This window comes from Euprymna scolopes, chromosome 12 (genome assembly GCF_053919585.1).
Source record: "Euprymna scolopes isolate OS-2025 chromosome 12, ASM5391958v1, whole genome shotgun sequence".
Taxonomy (NCBI): Eukaryota; Metazoa; Mollusca; class Cephalopoda; order Sepiida; family Sepiolidae; genus Euprymna; species Euprymna scolopes.
In genome coordinates this window covers 84,352,410-84,366,331 of record NC_136493.1, presented here as the reverse complement: position 1 = coordinate 84,366,331, position 13,922 = coordinate 84,352,410, and the positions used below count along the sequence as shown (strand labels likewise).

General features: G+C 35.1%; 1 protein-coding gene and 2 pseudogenes across 1 annotated transcript in view; 1 reads left to right on the top strand and 2 right to left on the bottom strand.

Moving 5' to 3' along the window:
* The window catches only part of LOC145291078 (uncharacterized), a 28,072-nt gene extending 14,788 nt beyond the window's left edge, over nucleotides 1–13,284 (top strand). The window contains exons 2-5 of the mRNA XM_080136593.1: nucleotides 8,061–8,123; nucleotides 8,480–8,748; nucleotides 10,375–10,507; nucleotides 13,121–13,284. Coding sequence (XP_079992719.1) covers nucleotides 8,061–8,123; nucleotides 8,480–8,748; nucleotides 10,375–10,507; nucleotides 13,121–13,284 — 629 coding nt within the window. The remainder of the gene's footprint in view (nucleotides 1–8,060; nucleotides 8,124–8,479; nucleotides 8,749–10,374; nucleotides 10,508–13,120) is intronic.
* Nucleotides 3,741–3,882, bottom strand: LOC145291836 (U2 spliceosomal RNA; annotated as a pseudogene).
* On the bottom strand, nucleotides 6,380–6,505 carry LOC145291821 (U2 spliceosomal RNA; annotated as a pseudogene).
* Nucleotides 13,285–13,922: the final 638 nt, after the last annotated feature.

The following is a 13,922-nucleotide window of genomic DNA, read 5'->3' as shown; positions in this document are numbered from 1 at the left end:
CCGTATGTGTAGGCAACCCTTTCTTCAAGATCAGCAGCTTGTGGTCTGTTTGAAGTTTAAAATGTCGTCCATGGAAAAATCTGTGAAATTTTGTTACCACGAAAATGATGCTTAAGGATTCTTTCTCTATCTGGAAATAATTCTTTTCTGTAGGTAGTAGGGTTCTCGACGCATGTGCTATCAGTTATAGAGGATGATGTCATTAGCAAATATATCTATCTCAGAGACAGTTTTATCAGGGAAGTCATTTATTAATACCAGGATTAAAAAAGTCCACATTTATATCTTGTTGTTTTGATGTCATCAAAGATAACCTGATGTTTCCTCTTATTTAAGAAACATTTGACTATATTTAGTATTCGTCCAGTAATACCCTATGATTTGATTTTCATGAAAAGACCATCTTGCCATATCCTATCAAAGGCTTTAGATATATTTGGGGCAACTTCCATAGACCCCTCTGTCTTATCCAGTGCACATTATATACGTTCTGAGATTACAGTGAAGATATCTGCAGTAGAATGGTTTTGCTTAAATCCATACAGAAAAATGTTTATCATCTATGAGTCAGCAGTTAAGAAAGCAAGATTCGGTGAGGTATTTGTTGAAGAATTTGGAGAGAACTGAGGCAACCTCGGTGGAGTATTTTTTAATAGCATAGCTGACACAGGATAAGGCCCATACGCCTTTGAGGTGTCTGGGTTTTTATGATATCATGAAATTGGGGAGAGACAATTTGCAGATCATCGAGTATGACTTTTGCCCACACAAAAATCTGGGATGGAGTAGTTTGCTGGGTCCAAACTGGAGTTGGCAGTAAATCGTCAAGCAAACTAGTTAACCTTCTCAGTTGCTGTGCAAACAACCTCAAGGGAAAATTCGTTGACTTCCCATTATTTACTCCACTCTTATGAATTTTCGAGAAATTCTTAATTTTTGCAGCTAAATATGTTTTCTGGTAATTTCGGTATGGCTTCTCTTGGCTACAGTTATTTCACTCTTACAATTATTTTTAGCTTCTATATACTTTGTCTATTGTTACTGGACTTATGTCGATCGAATAAATATACAGTATAAATGCTGTCTTTGAAAAATAACAGCTGCACAAGTAAGTGAACCATTGGAGAGAGTGGGGTGTGCTATAGAACTTCCATGTAGAAACATGCACTTACATTGTTACTTCCAACCATTCATTAGCTTCATTTACACACTGTTCTGTTGGAAGATAAAAAAATTTTCTCCATGAATGCTGATGTTTTCCCAGACAACTTTCTTGAAGTACTTTGTCATTTTTAGCAATGGCTCTTCAACTTGAGGTCGAGAGTTCAGGAACTGTGGTCAAAAATAGGTCTAGAAGTGAGATTTATGATCCTGTCAGTCTGGGAGATAGGTCGGGAAAATGATTGTTTGCGATAGGAAATGGGATATAGAAAGGCTATCTGTGATGCTACCAGCTGCGTCTGTGTAACTAGAGAAACCAAGCCAATCATTGTCGTGGATATTAAAGGCATCTAATACATGTTTTGGGGCGCTAGTATCTAGGGAGAGTGCTGCATCTATGCTGTCAAAGATATGGTTGATTAGTGCAACCCTAGGACGAGGGAGAACGGCAGATAAGATATAAGTAACTAACATCATGTTGCAGGCTATTTTTTTTTTTCATTCTAAACTTTTAAAATAAATACACTGAATAGTTATTGATAACTTTGGATTTTAGTTAAAATAACAAAAAAGTTATGAAATTTCAGAAATATATTAGTATTTCAAGTTTTTGGTAAAATTTATACATTTTGATATTAATACATGAATCCGGAGATTGATTAAATGATTTTAGAAAAAATATTCATGTAGATGATATTTGGTTTGTCTAATAACTAAGTAAATTGACCATAATTTCGCATTTAGCCAATCAGTTTTTTCTTGTAGTATATAGAGGTGATTGTATAGTTTTTGTTTTACCTAAAAAAAATTCTTATAAATATTTCATAAATAGACACTTCCAAACTTTAGTGATTTTTCTCTGATTCTAAATTTATAATCGTGAGTCGATGGATTCTAGCTTTGCTGAATAAATATATGTTATGGGAGGGGGCGAAGGGTGTTTAATGTTTGAATATCACCTTTTTATAAGTGTTTTCAAGCTTTTGAATTTCCGTCCTGCTTAATTTATGTATCCTTTTTTCTTTTTGTATTTCGTCTATTTGTGACAATTTTTAATGATATCTGTTTGTCTCAGACAAGTTATATGATGACACAATGGACTATATTTTCCATTAGTACAATGAAACATGTGTAAGATATTGATGGAAAATATGTATGGGCATCTGCCTATAAGTAAAAAAATTAAAAAGTAAAAAGAATAATGAAAAACATCATGATTGTAGACTGATTCTTTTTTTTTTTTTTATTTGGAATGTAACTCACCAGTATGTGTGTATATATATATATATATATATATATATATATATATATATATATATATATATATATATACACGTTTTATTTGTTTACTTTTTTTATTAAAAAACAGACATTTCTGTAAAAGTCTGAGGAAGCTTCCTGACGACCAAAATACGGTTGGGTAGCCGAAACAATAATATAACTAAACAGAAAAATACGATAATAAAAAATAAAACGCATATTTGCTCTACAACAGTATTGAGCACTTTCTTCAGGTTTTTATTAATTACCATTTCTACTATATATATATATATATATATATATATATATATATATATATATATATATATATATATATAGCAAATAGTTAATAAAACATGTTAAAAACACTTTGAAAAAGAATTAAAAACATATTTAAGCTGAAAAGGAAACACTTGATAAGTGGATAGTCCTTAATCCGCGGAGTTTCAAAGAAATACTTTCCTTCTCATCAGAGGATAGGAATTAGCAAAATGCGGGATCGGATTTTGCATACAAAAGTATTTGATGAAACTGCAAATAAGTCAAAGATCTTACTTGATAACAAAAAGTGAAGCAGAGGGAATATGGTGAAGAAAAAGGTAATTACATGTGAATGGATAGTTTGGTGAAAGGTAAATAATCCAATGACAGTAAAATTCGAAAATATAACTCCAAGAAAATTAATTGAATTTCCATTTGCACAAGTAAAATCCAAGGAAATCACGTAATTAGAAGATGGTCCAAAATAATCCAAAAGGCCGAAATCCATGGAATAATTCACAAATATGTAGAAGGAAAGGGGGAAAAATTCCAATAATATTAATAAAAGAAAAATAAGATATGCTTTTCACATAGCTGCCGAAACATAATGTAAATAAGAAAGATCAGAGAAGAAGAAGAGGAATAAATAAACAAATAAATAAAAATAAATGGTGATAGAATTAAATATAAAATAGAAAAGCAAATGTCAAAATGACCCAGACAAAAAGAAGTTAAAAGGCGTGAAACTCCTATTTGGGTTTATCGAGCTTTTACATCTGGTTGAGATTACTTTATAAATATTAATTCTTTATGAAATCATATTTAAGTAAAGATATTGAATGTATATGATTTTTGTTATTAACGTACAGAAAGGTATCAATGATAATCATTGGTAATATTGTGTGGACATTCTAAAGATCGTTAAAGCACAGTTTCAATTATAGGTAGAATACTGAATAATTTCCACATTTTATTTCCCTTTCGTTAAGATACATCCAATAGTACCTATTTACTATGCCTCCCCTACAGGACAGAGTTAGACACAAGCGTTGTTTTTTAACGTGGATAAAAGAACAAAAATTAAAAATTGTTTCAGTCGTGAAGGATTTCTCCTCCACTGATAGAGAACAAGAAATTAAAGTGTAGCATCTGAAGAACAGATACTACACTTTAATCTTGGCCCGAAGGCCAAGAAGATACATTTAATAGTAGTTCAAACGAAACTGTAACAGCTTTTACTTTTAAAATAAAGAAGTTTAGTTCACATTTATGTTTTTATTCAATAGATCGATCATTAAAAGCAATTTCGAAATTTCAACACAATCTAAGAGTGGATTGGTTACTTGAATCAAAGTTAATTTTAAAAAGAATTGAGGCTGCTAATCATCCGTTGTTTTGGAGTTGAATGCAATATGTTATAGCTTGGATAAGATATTTCTATGCATTTTTAATTTAAACTGCATAACTATTCCCTTCAAACTATAAATTCGTGAAATTATTTAAGATTCTCTCCCAAATTGTAATTGTTCTTTGACGGTCTCTGGTTTGTTCCTATAATATTACTAATAATTAAAATTGATATATTTTAATATACTGGTGAAGAAAATTATATGCATTCTGTTTGTTTACTTAAAAGTAATTGTACTCATGAAAATGTTTTTTTAGAAATAAATGCAAATTTTAAATGGCATCATTGAATATATATTCTTAGAGAATAGTTCAAATATTTGAAATCATAACATTATTAATTGCCAAAAATAAATAATCGTTGAGTGAAGTTGAGTAACATTGGATTGGTAAGAAATGATCAGATTTTGCTTATAAAACAAGGCTGCTAGCCATTAGTCGCATGCTCTCTTGTAATGAATGAATGCGTGAATGCAGGATTGACGTGAAATTCTATAAGATAAACTAAAATGACTTAAATAAAAAAAAAAGTAAATGACTTAGAATGACTTTAATTAACTTAAAGATCAATTGAATGACCTCAAGAATGACTTGAATGCTAAAAAAATAACTGGAATCCTTCAAAAACAACTTGAATGATCTGGAGAATGACTTAAATGGCTTTGAGACTGACTGGTTGTAAATTGGGTGATAATTTTACATTAAATTAATACAGAAAAGTGATCCCCACTTTATATCACAAAGTTACAAACATAAGTACAGCATGTAGTAAGGACAGATACTACACTTTGAGGTATTTATTTGCTCCCCCACTGAGCAAATTAGGCACAAGGCCGATTTTTAAAGTGAGGAGTGAAGGGGAAATGGGGACTAACTCCCCGGGGAGTAGGGGAGCTGGATAGTGACAATTGATATGAAGGGTTGCCCCTACATTGACCAAGGTCTTATATGTGGGGTTGGTATTTATTTGCCCCCCCCCACTGAGCAAATTAGGCAAAAGGCTGATTTTTAATGTGAGGAATGAGGGGGAAATGGAGACCAACAACCCGGTGAGTAGTGGAAATGAATAGAGACAATTAGTGTGAAGGGTGCCCCTACATTGACTAATTTTTGTATATGTGGGGTTGCCTCCACATATGCTCTTTGCTTGTAGTATCTGTTGGAACAGATACTACACTTTGATCTTGAGCAAAAGGCCAAGAAAAGGGTATTTATTTGCTTCCCCACTGAGCAAATTAGGCACAAGGCCGATTTTTAATGTGAGGAGTGAAGGGGAAATGGGGACTGACTCCCCAGAGAGTAGGGGAGCTGGATAGTAACAATTGGTATGAAGGGTTGCCCCTACATTGACCAAGGCCTTTTATGTGGAGTTGGTATTTATTTACTCCCCCACCGAGCAAATTAGGCACAAGGCCGATTTTTAATGTGAGGAGTGAAGGGGTATGTGGACCAACTCCCCGGTGAGTAGGGGAGCTGGATAGTGAAAATTGGTATGAAGTGTTACCCCTACATAGGTCTTATATGTGGGGTTGCCCCCACATATGGTCTTTGCTTTTAGTATCTGCTAGAATAGATACTACACTTTGATCTTGGGCAAAAGGCTAAGGAAAAGGTATTTATTTGCTTCCCCACCAAGCAAATTAGGCACAAGGCCGATTTTTAATATGAGGAGTGAAGGGGAAATGGGGACCAACTCCCTGGGGAGAAGGGGAGCTGGATAGTGACAATTGGTATCAAGGGTTGCCCCTACATTGACCAAGGTCTTATATGTGAGGTTGGTATTTATTTGCTCACTCACTGAGAAAATTAGGCACAAGCCCGATTTTAAATGTGAGGAGTGAATGGGAAATGGGGACCAACTCCCCAGGGAGAAGGGGAGCTGGATAATGATAATTAGTTGAAGGGTTGCCCCTACATTGACCAAGGTCTTATATGTGGGGTTAGTATTTATTTGCTCCCCCACCGAGCAAATAAGGCATAAGGCCGATTTTTAATATGAGGAGTGAAGAGGAAATGGGGACCACCTCCCTGATGAGTAGGGTTGCTGGATAGTGACAACTGGTATGGAGGGTCTTAAATGTGGGGCTGCCCCTACATATGATCTTTGCTTCTAGTATCTGCCGGAATAGATACTACACTTTGATCTTGGCAAAAAGGTCAAGAAAAGGGGATTTATTTGCTTCCCCACCGAGCAAATTAGGCACAAGGCTGATTTTTAATATGAGGAGTGAAGGGAAAATAGGGACCAAATTCCCAGGGAGAAGGGGAGCTGGATAGTGACAATTAGTATGAAGGGTTGCCCCTCCATGGACCAAGGTCTTATATGTGGGGCTGCCACCACATATGATCTTTGCTTGCGGTAACTACCAGAAACGATACTACACTTTGATCTTGGCCAAAAGGCCAAGAAAGGGGATTTATTTGCTCCCCCACCAAGCAAATTAAGCACAAGGCCGATTTTTAATGTAAGGAGTGAAAGGGAAATGGGAACTAACACCCGAGGAGTAGGGAAGCTGGATAGTGAAAATTGGTATGAAGGGTTGCCACTACATTGACCAAGGTCTTATATGTGTGGCTGTTGCCACATATGGTCTTTGCTTGTAGTATCTGCTGGAAAAGATACTACAGTTTGTATGTTGGCCAAAAGGCCAAGAAAAGGGTATATATTTGCTTCCCCACCGAGCAAATTAGGCACAAGGCCGATGTTTAATGTGAGGAGTGAAGGGGAAATGGGGAATAACTCTCTAGTGAGTAGGGGAGCTAGATAGTGACAATTGGTTAAATGGGTTGCCCCTACATTGACCAAGTTGTTATATGTGGTGTTGTCCCCACATATGATCTTTGCTTGCAGTATCTGCTGGAACAGATACTACACTTTGATCCTGGCCAAAAGGCTAAGAAAAGGGTATTTATTTGCTCCCCCACCGGGCAAATTAGGCACAAGGCCGATTTTTTATGTGAGGAGTGAAGGGGAATGGGGACCAACTCCCCGGGAAGTAGGAGAGCTGGATAGTAACAATTGGTATGAAGGATTGCCCCTACATTGACCAAGGTCTTTTATGTGGGGTTGGTATTTATTTGCTTCCCCACCGAGCAAATTAGGCACAAGGCCGATTTTTAATGTGAGGAGTGAAGGGGAAATGGGGACCACTCCCCGGGGAATAGAGGAGCTGGATAGTAACAGTTAGTACGAAGGGTTGCCCCTATATTGACCAAGGTCTTATATATGGGATTGTGAGATTGCCCCCACATACGGTCTTTGCTTGCAGTATCTGCCGGAACAGATGGTATTTATTTGCTCCCCCACTGAGCAAATTAGGCACAAGGCCGTTTTTAATGTGAGGTAAAAACCAGCTCCCCTAAAAGTAGGCAAAAAGGGGGCACTCTGGTTACCAAAAATAATAATTGTCCCAGTATAGAGGGTTTCCCCTCCATTGACTGGTACAAATTATCTTAAGTGCAGCATCTGCCGGAACAGATACTACACTTTGATCTTGGGCAAAAGGCCAAGAAAAGCTATATTTATATGCTACCCCACTGAGCAAATTAGGCACAAGGCCGATTTTTAATGTGAGGAGTGAAGAGGAAATAGGGACCAACTCCCCGGGGAGTAGGGGAGCTGGATGATGACAATTGGTATGAAGGGTTGCCCCTACATTGACCAAGGTCTTATATGTTGAGTTGGTATTTATTTGCTCCTCCACCAAGCAACTTAGGCACAAAACGATATTACACTATGAAACAGATACTACACTGTGATCTTGGTTAAAAGTCCAGAAAACCTTAAAAAGCTAAGAACAGCATCTATTTACAACAGACTTTTGATCTTAACCAAAAGGGCTAAGCACAAAAGTGTTACGGACAGACCGACTGACCGATGGACCGACGGATCGACTTATAGATTCGCTTGCACGCAACTAAAAATCTTAATTTTTATGATTATTGACATTTTATTGTTCTTATATTCGTAGTTACCTCAACAACAACAACAACTTTCCCTACTGCAAAGAATATAACAGGAACTATAACACATGGTAAGTTATTTTTGTATTGTATTATCATGATTTTTACTTATTTTAAATTGGCTTTGTAATACATCTTTTTGCAAGGACAAGGATATAAAATCTTCCAGACTAGTTAATAAGAGATAAAATATTTTGTATCTGCAAATCTTTTATTATATAATTAAAATTTATAATAGTATGTGATGATACGAGTGAATATATTATTGTATAATTGCCATTGAATGTTTAATTATATATTGTGATTAGGAAATGCATTGGTACATCGAGTTAAATTAGCAGTTATCAAGATAGTTTTATGGAAATTCTACATAGAATTTATATTTAGCTTTTTTAAAATATTTTTTTTTATTTATATTTTATTGTAGAAATTTGCTTTCATGCTGAAGTAATTACACAGGAAAATCTCAGTGATGGTGATGTGCAAGTTATTTCATCAACCACATCTGAGCTCATGCAAAAATTAGTTTCTGGTAATGGACCCTATATGTTTAGCACGAATGATAATATTCTAAGACTTCAAATCACTTTCAATAAACCAGAACTTCCAGTTAAGCTACAGCTTGTAAATACAACAAATATCAAAAGTTTTAGTGTTATTATAACATATGCAGCTGGTGAAGTTGAGACTTATACGGTAAGTTATATTTCCTTTTTACAGTAAGTCAAATTTCTCTTTCTTAATTCAGTTTGATGAAGTTACATTTCCTTTTTTATATTAAGTTAATAGCAGACATTTTTTTTATTTTAGTAATTGCTTTTATCAATAACATTATTTACTTCATATAACATTAAAATTGTGATTTCTGTTAGAAATTTTGTTATCTGTAAGAAAAATCATTTAGCAAATTCAACACTAATTAATCGTTTATGTCTTACAGAAGCTAAACTTCTGACTGACAAACAATATGGATTTAGAAAAGCCCATTCCACAGCAGACATCTTCACTGTAATCGCTGAACATATATACCATTCACTGGACAAAGTGGAGAAGGGCAGAGCGGTAGCTCTAGATATATCTAAGGCTTTTGATAAGATATGGCATGAGGGTCTCCTCAAGAAAATTAGATCATACGGTATCACTGGTAGAATACTTAACATAATTAAATCCTTCTTAGATAAGAGAAAAATCCAAGTTGTCCACGACGGTTGTACATCTAAACAATATGATATAAATGCGGGGGTGCCTCAAGGGTCTATCCTTGGACCTCTATTGTTCCTAATATTCATTACTGACCTCCCCGACAAAATTGCCTCTGAGATGGGTATATATGCTGATGACACCACACTCTATAACAGGCATGACAGGAAAACAAATGAACACATATCTAAAGAAATGGCAAAAACACTAGAGGATGACCTCCAATCTGTAGTAGAATGGGGACAAAAATGGATGGTCACATTCAATGCTGCCAAGACTAAACTGGTTTCATTCAATAATTACAAGAAACCTTCTCTGCCACTAATAGCAATGGCCAGTGATTCTTTATCTGAGAGTACATTTTTCAAACTGCTTGGCCTAACGTTCACAAGAAACATGAGTTAGAGCAATTACATTGAAAGCATTGCCAGGGCTGCTGCGAAGAAGGTAGGCTCTCTCTACCGTGCTAGAAAACTACTAATACCCGAAAGTATCCTGTACCTCTATAAGGCCACCATTCGCCCATGTATGGAGTATTACTGTCACATTTGGGCTGGTGCATCTGCTACTAGTCTCTCGCTCCTAGACAAGGTTCAAAAGAGAGTCGCCAATCTGATAGGCCCTGAACTGGCATCTAAGCTTCAGCCTCTATCCCATTGACAAAATGTTGCATCCCTCTTCCTGTTCTACAAGTATTTTAATGGTGAATGCTCTGGCGAACTGCAGACACTTGTGCCCCCACGACGTAGACACCCTCGATAAACCCGACAGGCAGCTAAATCCCACCCCCACACAGTTGAGATCCCTAGATGTAAAAGATCTTTCTACTCCAGTAGTTTCTTCCCCAGAACCGCTAGACTCTGGAATTCCATTCCAGGTCCCTGCTTCCCCAACTGTACTGATATGTAGAAGTTCAGGTGTAACCTGAACCAACATCTTGCTGCCCAAATCCCAACATAGTACCCCAGTAGTTGTTGCCCCTGATAGTAGCCCCCTACACTAAAATGGCAATGTGCCTTGTTTGGGGTGAAAATGTAATTAAAAAAAAAAATTATATGTTTTACTATTGAAATATTTTTTTATAAAATGTTCAATTCACTGTGTTGGTTTGATTCATTACAGGATGTTGATCCTAAATATGTGCTAAGACTTCCACAAATTGATCAATTATTTGAGCTTGAAATTACATTGGAAAAAATGGATATTAAAAAACCTGTTGCAACAGAAATTAGTATCCATCTCTGTATCACAGGTGGTAAGTAGTACTTTTTAAATAATACATCAAAGAATTTATTTTTTGAATGTGTTCAAATGTTTGATCTCTTGATTCGTATTTAACAAAGGAATTTTATTTTTATTTTTGTAGATTAAAATATAATTATGTAAAATTTATTCCATTGTAAGAAACCAATGAAACAATGTTGATATGTGAACATGCTTTAAATCAATATCAGAGTCAATTATAAAAAACAAACTTTTTTGACATTCAGCTTCAAAAGATCATAACTCCTTTCATAATAAACTTTATTAAACGAAATAAAAACCATTAGAATCGGCACATTTTTGCCAACAAGAAACAAGTTTATTTATACCATTAGCATAGAAATCTGGAGTTCTGGAAGTGATGAAGTCATTGAAGGGTGCTTCAGCACCATCTCGCCTTTTGAAGCATTTTCGCACAGAAAGTTGTCAAGATGCTTTAAATATTGATCATCGATGGGCGAGAGGTATGGTGAATATGATGATGGGGCAGATTCTCATAGCCCAATTTATTCAGCTTCTGTAGGGTCAATTGAGCAACATGCGGGCAAGCGTTGTCATGGAGGAAAATTGGTCCCTTCATATTGACCTATCTTGGGCACATACATTGGAGCTTCGGGTGCATTTCGTCAGTTTATCAGCAGTACTTTTCCACTGTAATCATTTCGCCTGGATTCAAGAAACTGTCATGGACGAGACTGGCCGTAAATCACCAAACATTCACCATAATCTTTTTTTGGTGCAATATTGGCTTCAGTAAGTGTTGTGGAACTTCTCCAACATCTAACCACTGTGTCGGATGTTGCCAGTTGTCGTAGAGGATCCACTTCTCATCACACGTCACAATCTGCTCAAGAAATGGGTTGTTTTTGTTGCACAAAAGGAGGATAAAAGACACCTTAAAACGACGCTTTTTTGATTATCGTTCAATTCACGTGGCATCCATTTATCCAACTTTTTGACTTCCCTATTTGCTTTAAATGGCGAATGACTAAGTGGTCGCCCTCGAGCTCAACAGCAATTTCTTGTGTGGTTTTGCGAGGATCAACTTCAATTAAGGCTTTCAAATGTTCTTTATCAACCGCAGTCGGCCAGCTGTGACTGTCTTCATCTTCAAGGTTCTTGTCACCATTGTAAAATTTTTTGAACCATGATTGTGCCACACATTCGTTACTGGTTCCTGGGCCAAATGCATCATTGATATCACAAGCTGTCTCGGCAGCTTTTCGGCCTAGTTTGAACTGGAACAATAAAATCGTGCGTTTGAATTTTGTCCATGGTGTCAAAAAGTCTGAAAAACAAAATGAATGAAAAGATTGAAAACCGTAACGAATAGCACGATTCGATAGAGTCAAAAACGCTCTGCAAAATGATATATAACATAGCTATATATATATCAATGAATTAATTCAGAAATCATATAAAAAAGTAACATATGTGAGAAAACGATATTGTTTTTGCACCAACCTAATAATAATAAATTTGTTGGTGTAGAAGTTATTTATCACTCATTACGAGTTACTGATTCTAAATTTAATGATTACCAACGTTTTTCTACATTTGATTTATTTATAGTTGGTTCAGCTGTATCTATTACCACTGGAACTTCAACAGCAATTGCTTCTACAATAGATACAGTATTTCAGATATTTTTAATTGCATTTTTTCTAAACATTATTAAAAATATCAAATGCATGAAACAAATATTAGCATAAAAGAAATATTATCCATTCTTCTGATGAGAATAAAGGCATGTTAACACCTGAAGTATCTTTGATATAATTTAATCTGGATTCGAAAATAATAGTGCAATCATATGCAGTCATTATTGACTTGATATACTTATTTAGGATAAATTTAAACAATCACGTTTTCAGTATTAGTTTGAAACGTTGGCAGTTACATTATTTCTGTCAATAGTTTTTATACCATTTCCATGATTGAGTTAAATCAAAAATATTAAAAAGTAAATAGAAGCTATTGTGCATGAATCTGGAATTATTATAATAGTGGAAACAAATTATAACTAAATTGAAAAAGATGAACTGGCTATTAGTAAATGTAATCTCCAAACAGATCATTTCACATTATTGAGAATATCTGCTCCTCTAAATGATATTCTTACACATGATGTGAACAAGTCGAAACGTTTACAAATCATATTTTGTATTGAATTGTTTATATTTAATTGTTTTCAACAGTTTTTTTCAAAAATGGCCTAAAATATTTAATTTCTTAATTATTTTTACCAAACTAAAATGTTTAAAAATGACACTTAGTATCACTTATAGAAACTGTGAATTAGAAAACGAAAAGTAAATATTAGTATGAGTTTTAAGAGCAGTGTTATAAAAGGTATTCAACAATAGTAAATATCAAAATTCTGTCTATTAATCTGCAAATTATGACAGTAAATTGTAAATGTAAACCAAACCAATCAGAAATGCTGTAGAAAAATTATTTAAATCCGAACATGTTTCAAATCAATGTAGAAAGCATTTACATGAAATAATATTTAACTAATTGTAAATTTGTTGTTGTAGTATTAAGTTATTTTCTCTTCTATAATGCTACATACACATTTTTATATTTGTTGTTTTATTTAAAGGTATCTCAACCATATCTGTTCCAACTGAAATTACGACAGGTGCTGCTGCTACAACACAAGGTATACTATTTCAAACTTTTGAATTGCATTTTGCAAAATTCCTGGTGAATCTATTTTATCTAATAATTATTGCATATATGATATACATGAACAAAAATTGGTAATGTTTTATGAAATATTTAATAAATCTAAAGTTAAAAACTCTTAAAATAAAATAATTCAATGTTAAATGAGGCATAAAAATACAGAATATTTTATGTTTAATCCAATCATGGAAAACTAATAAAAGAATGAATTCATTTCGCAACTATGGCAGTCGATTAACACACCCGTCGAACTTCTAAAGCTTGAATTCGTTTCACAACTACGGCAGTTGATTAACACACACATCGAACGTCTAATCACACTGATGCAGCTGATACACACTGTCCTCGATCTTCTGAACATACTCCTTTTATTGTCCAAGCGTTCGTCATCAGCCAATTGGCAGCCAGAAAAACAGTCACGTGAGGGGTGACGTCATCGCTCAATAATCTTACAAAAACCACAGCCGCCATTTTTAATTTCTGCCCCCCCTGTGATCCTCCCAGCAGGTAAGACAACACGCGCAGACACGTGGTCGCTTTCTTCCTTCATTCTGTTCGACTTTACACCCCTCCCTGGTCTCAAGAGCACACATGCGGCATTGCGGCCGCGGTCATTTGTTACGAGCACTCCTATGGAGGGGGATTAGCTGGACTTCTTCATCTTCATCAGGGCTACTTAGGTCAGTGTCCACAGTCCTACTATCCGGCTTCACTCC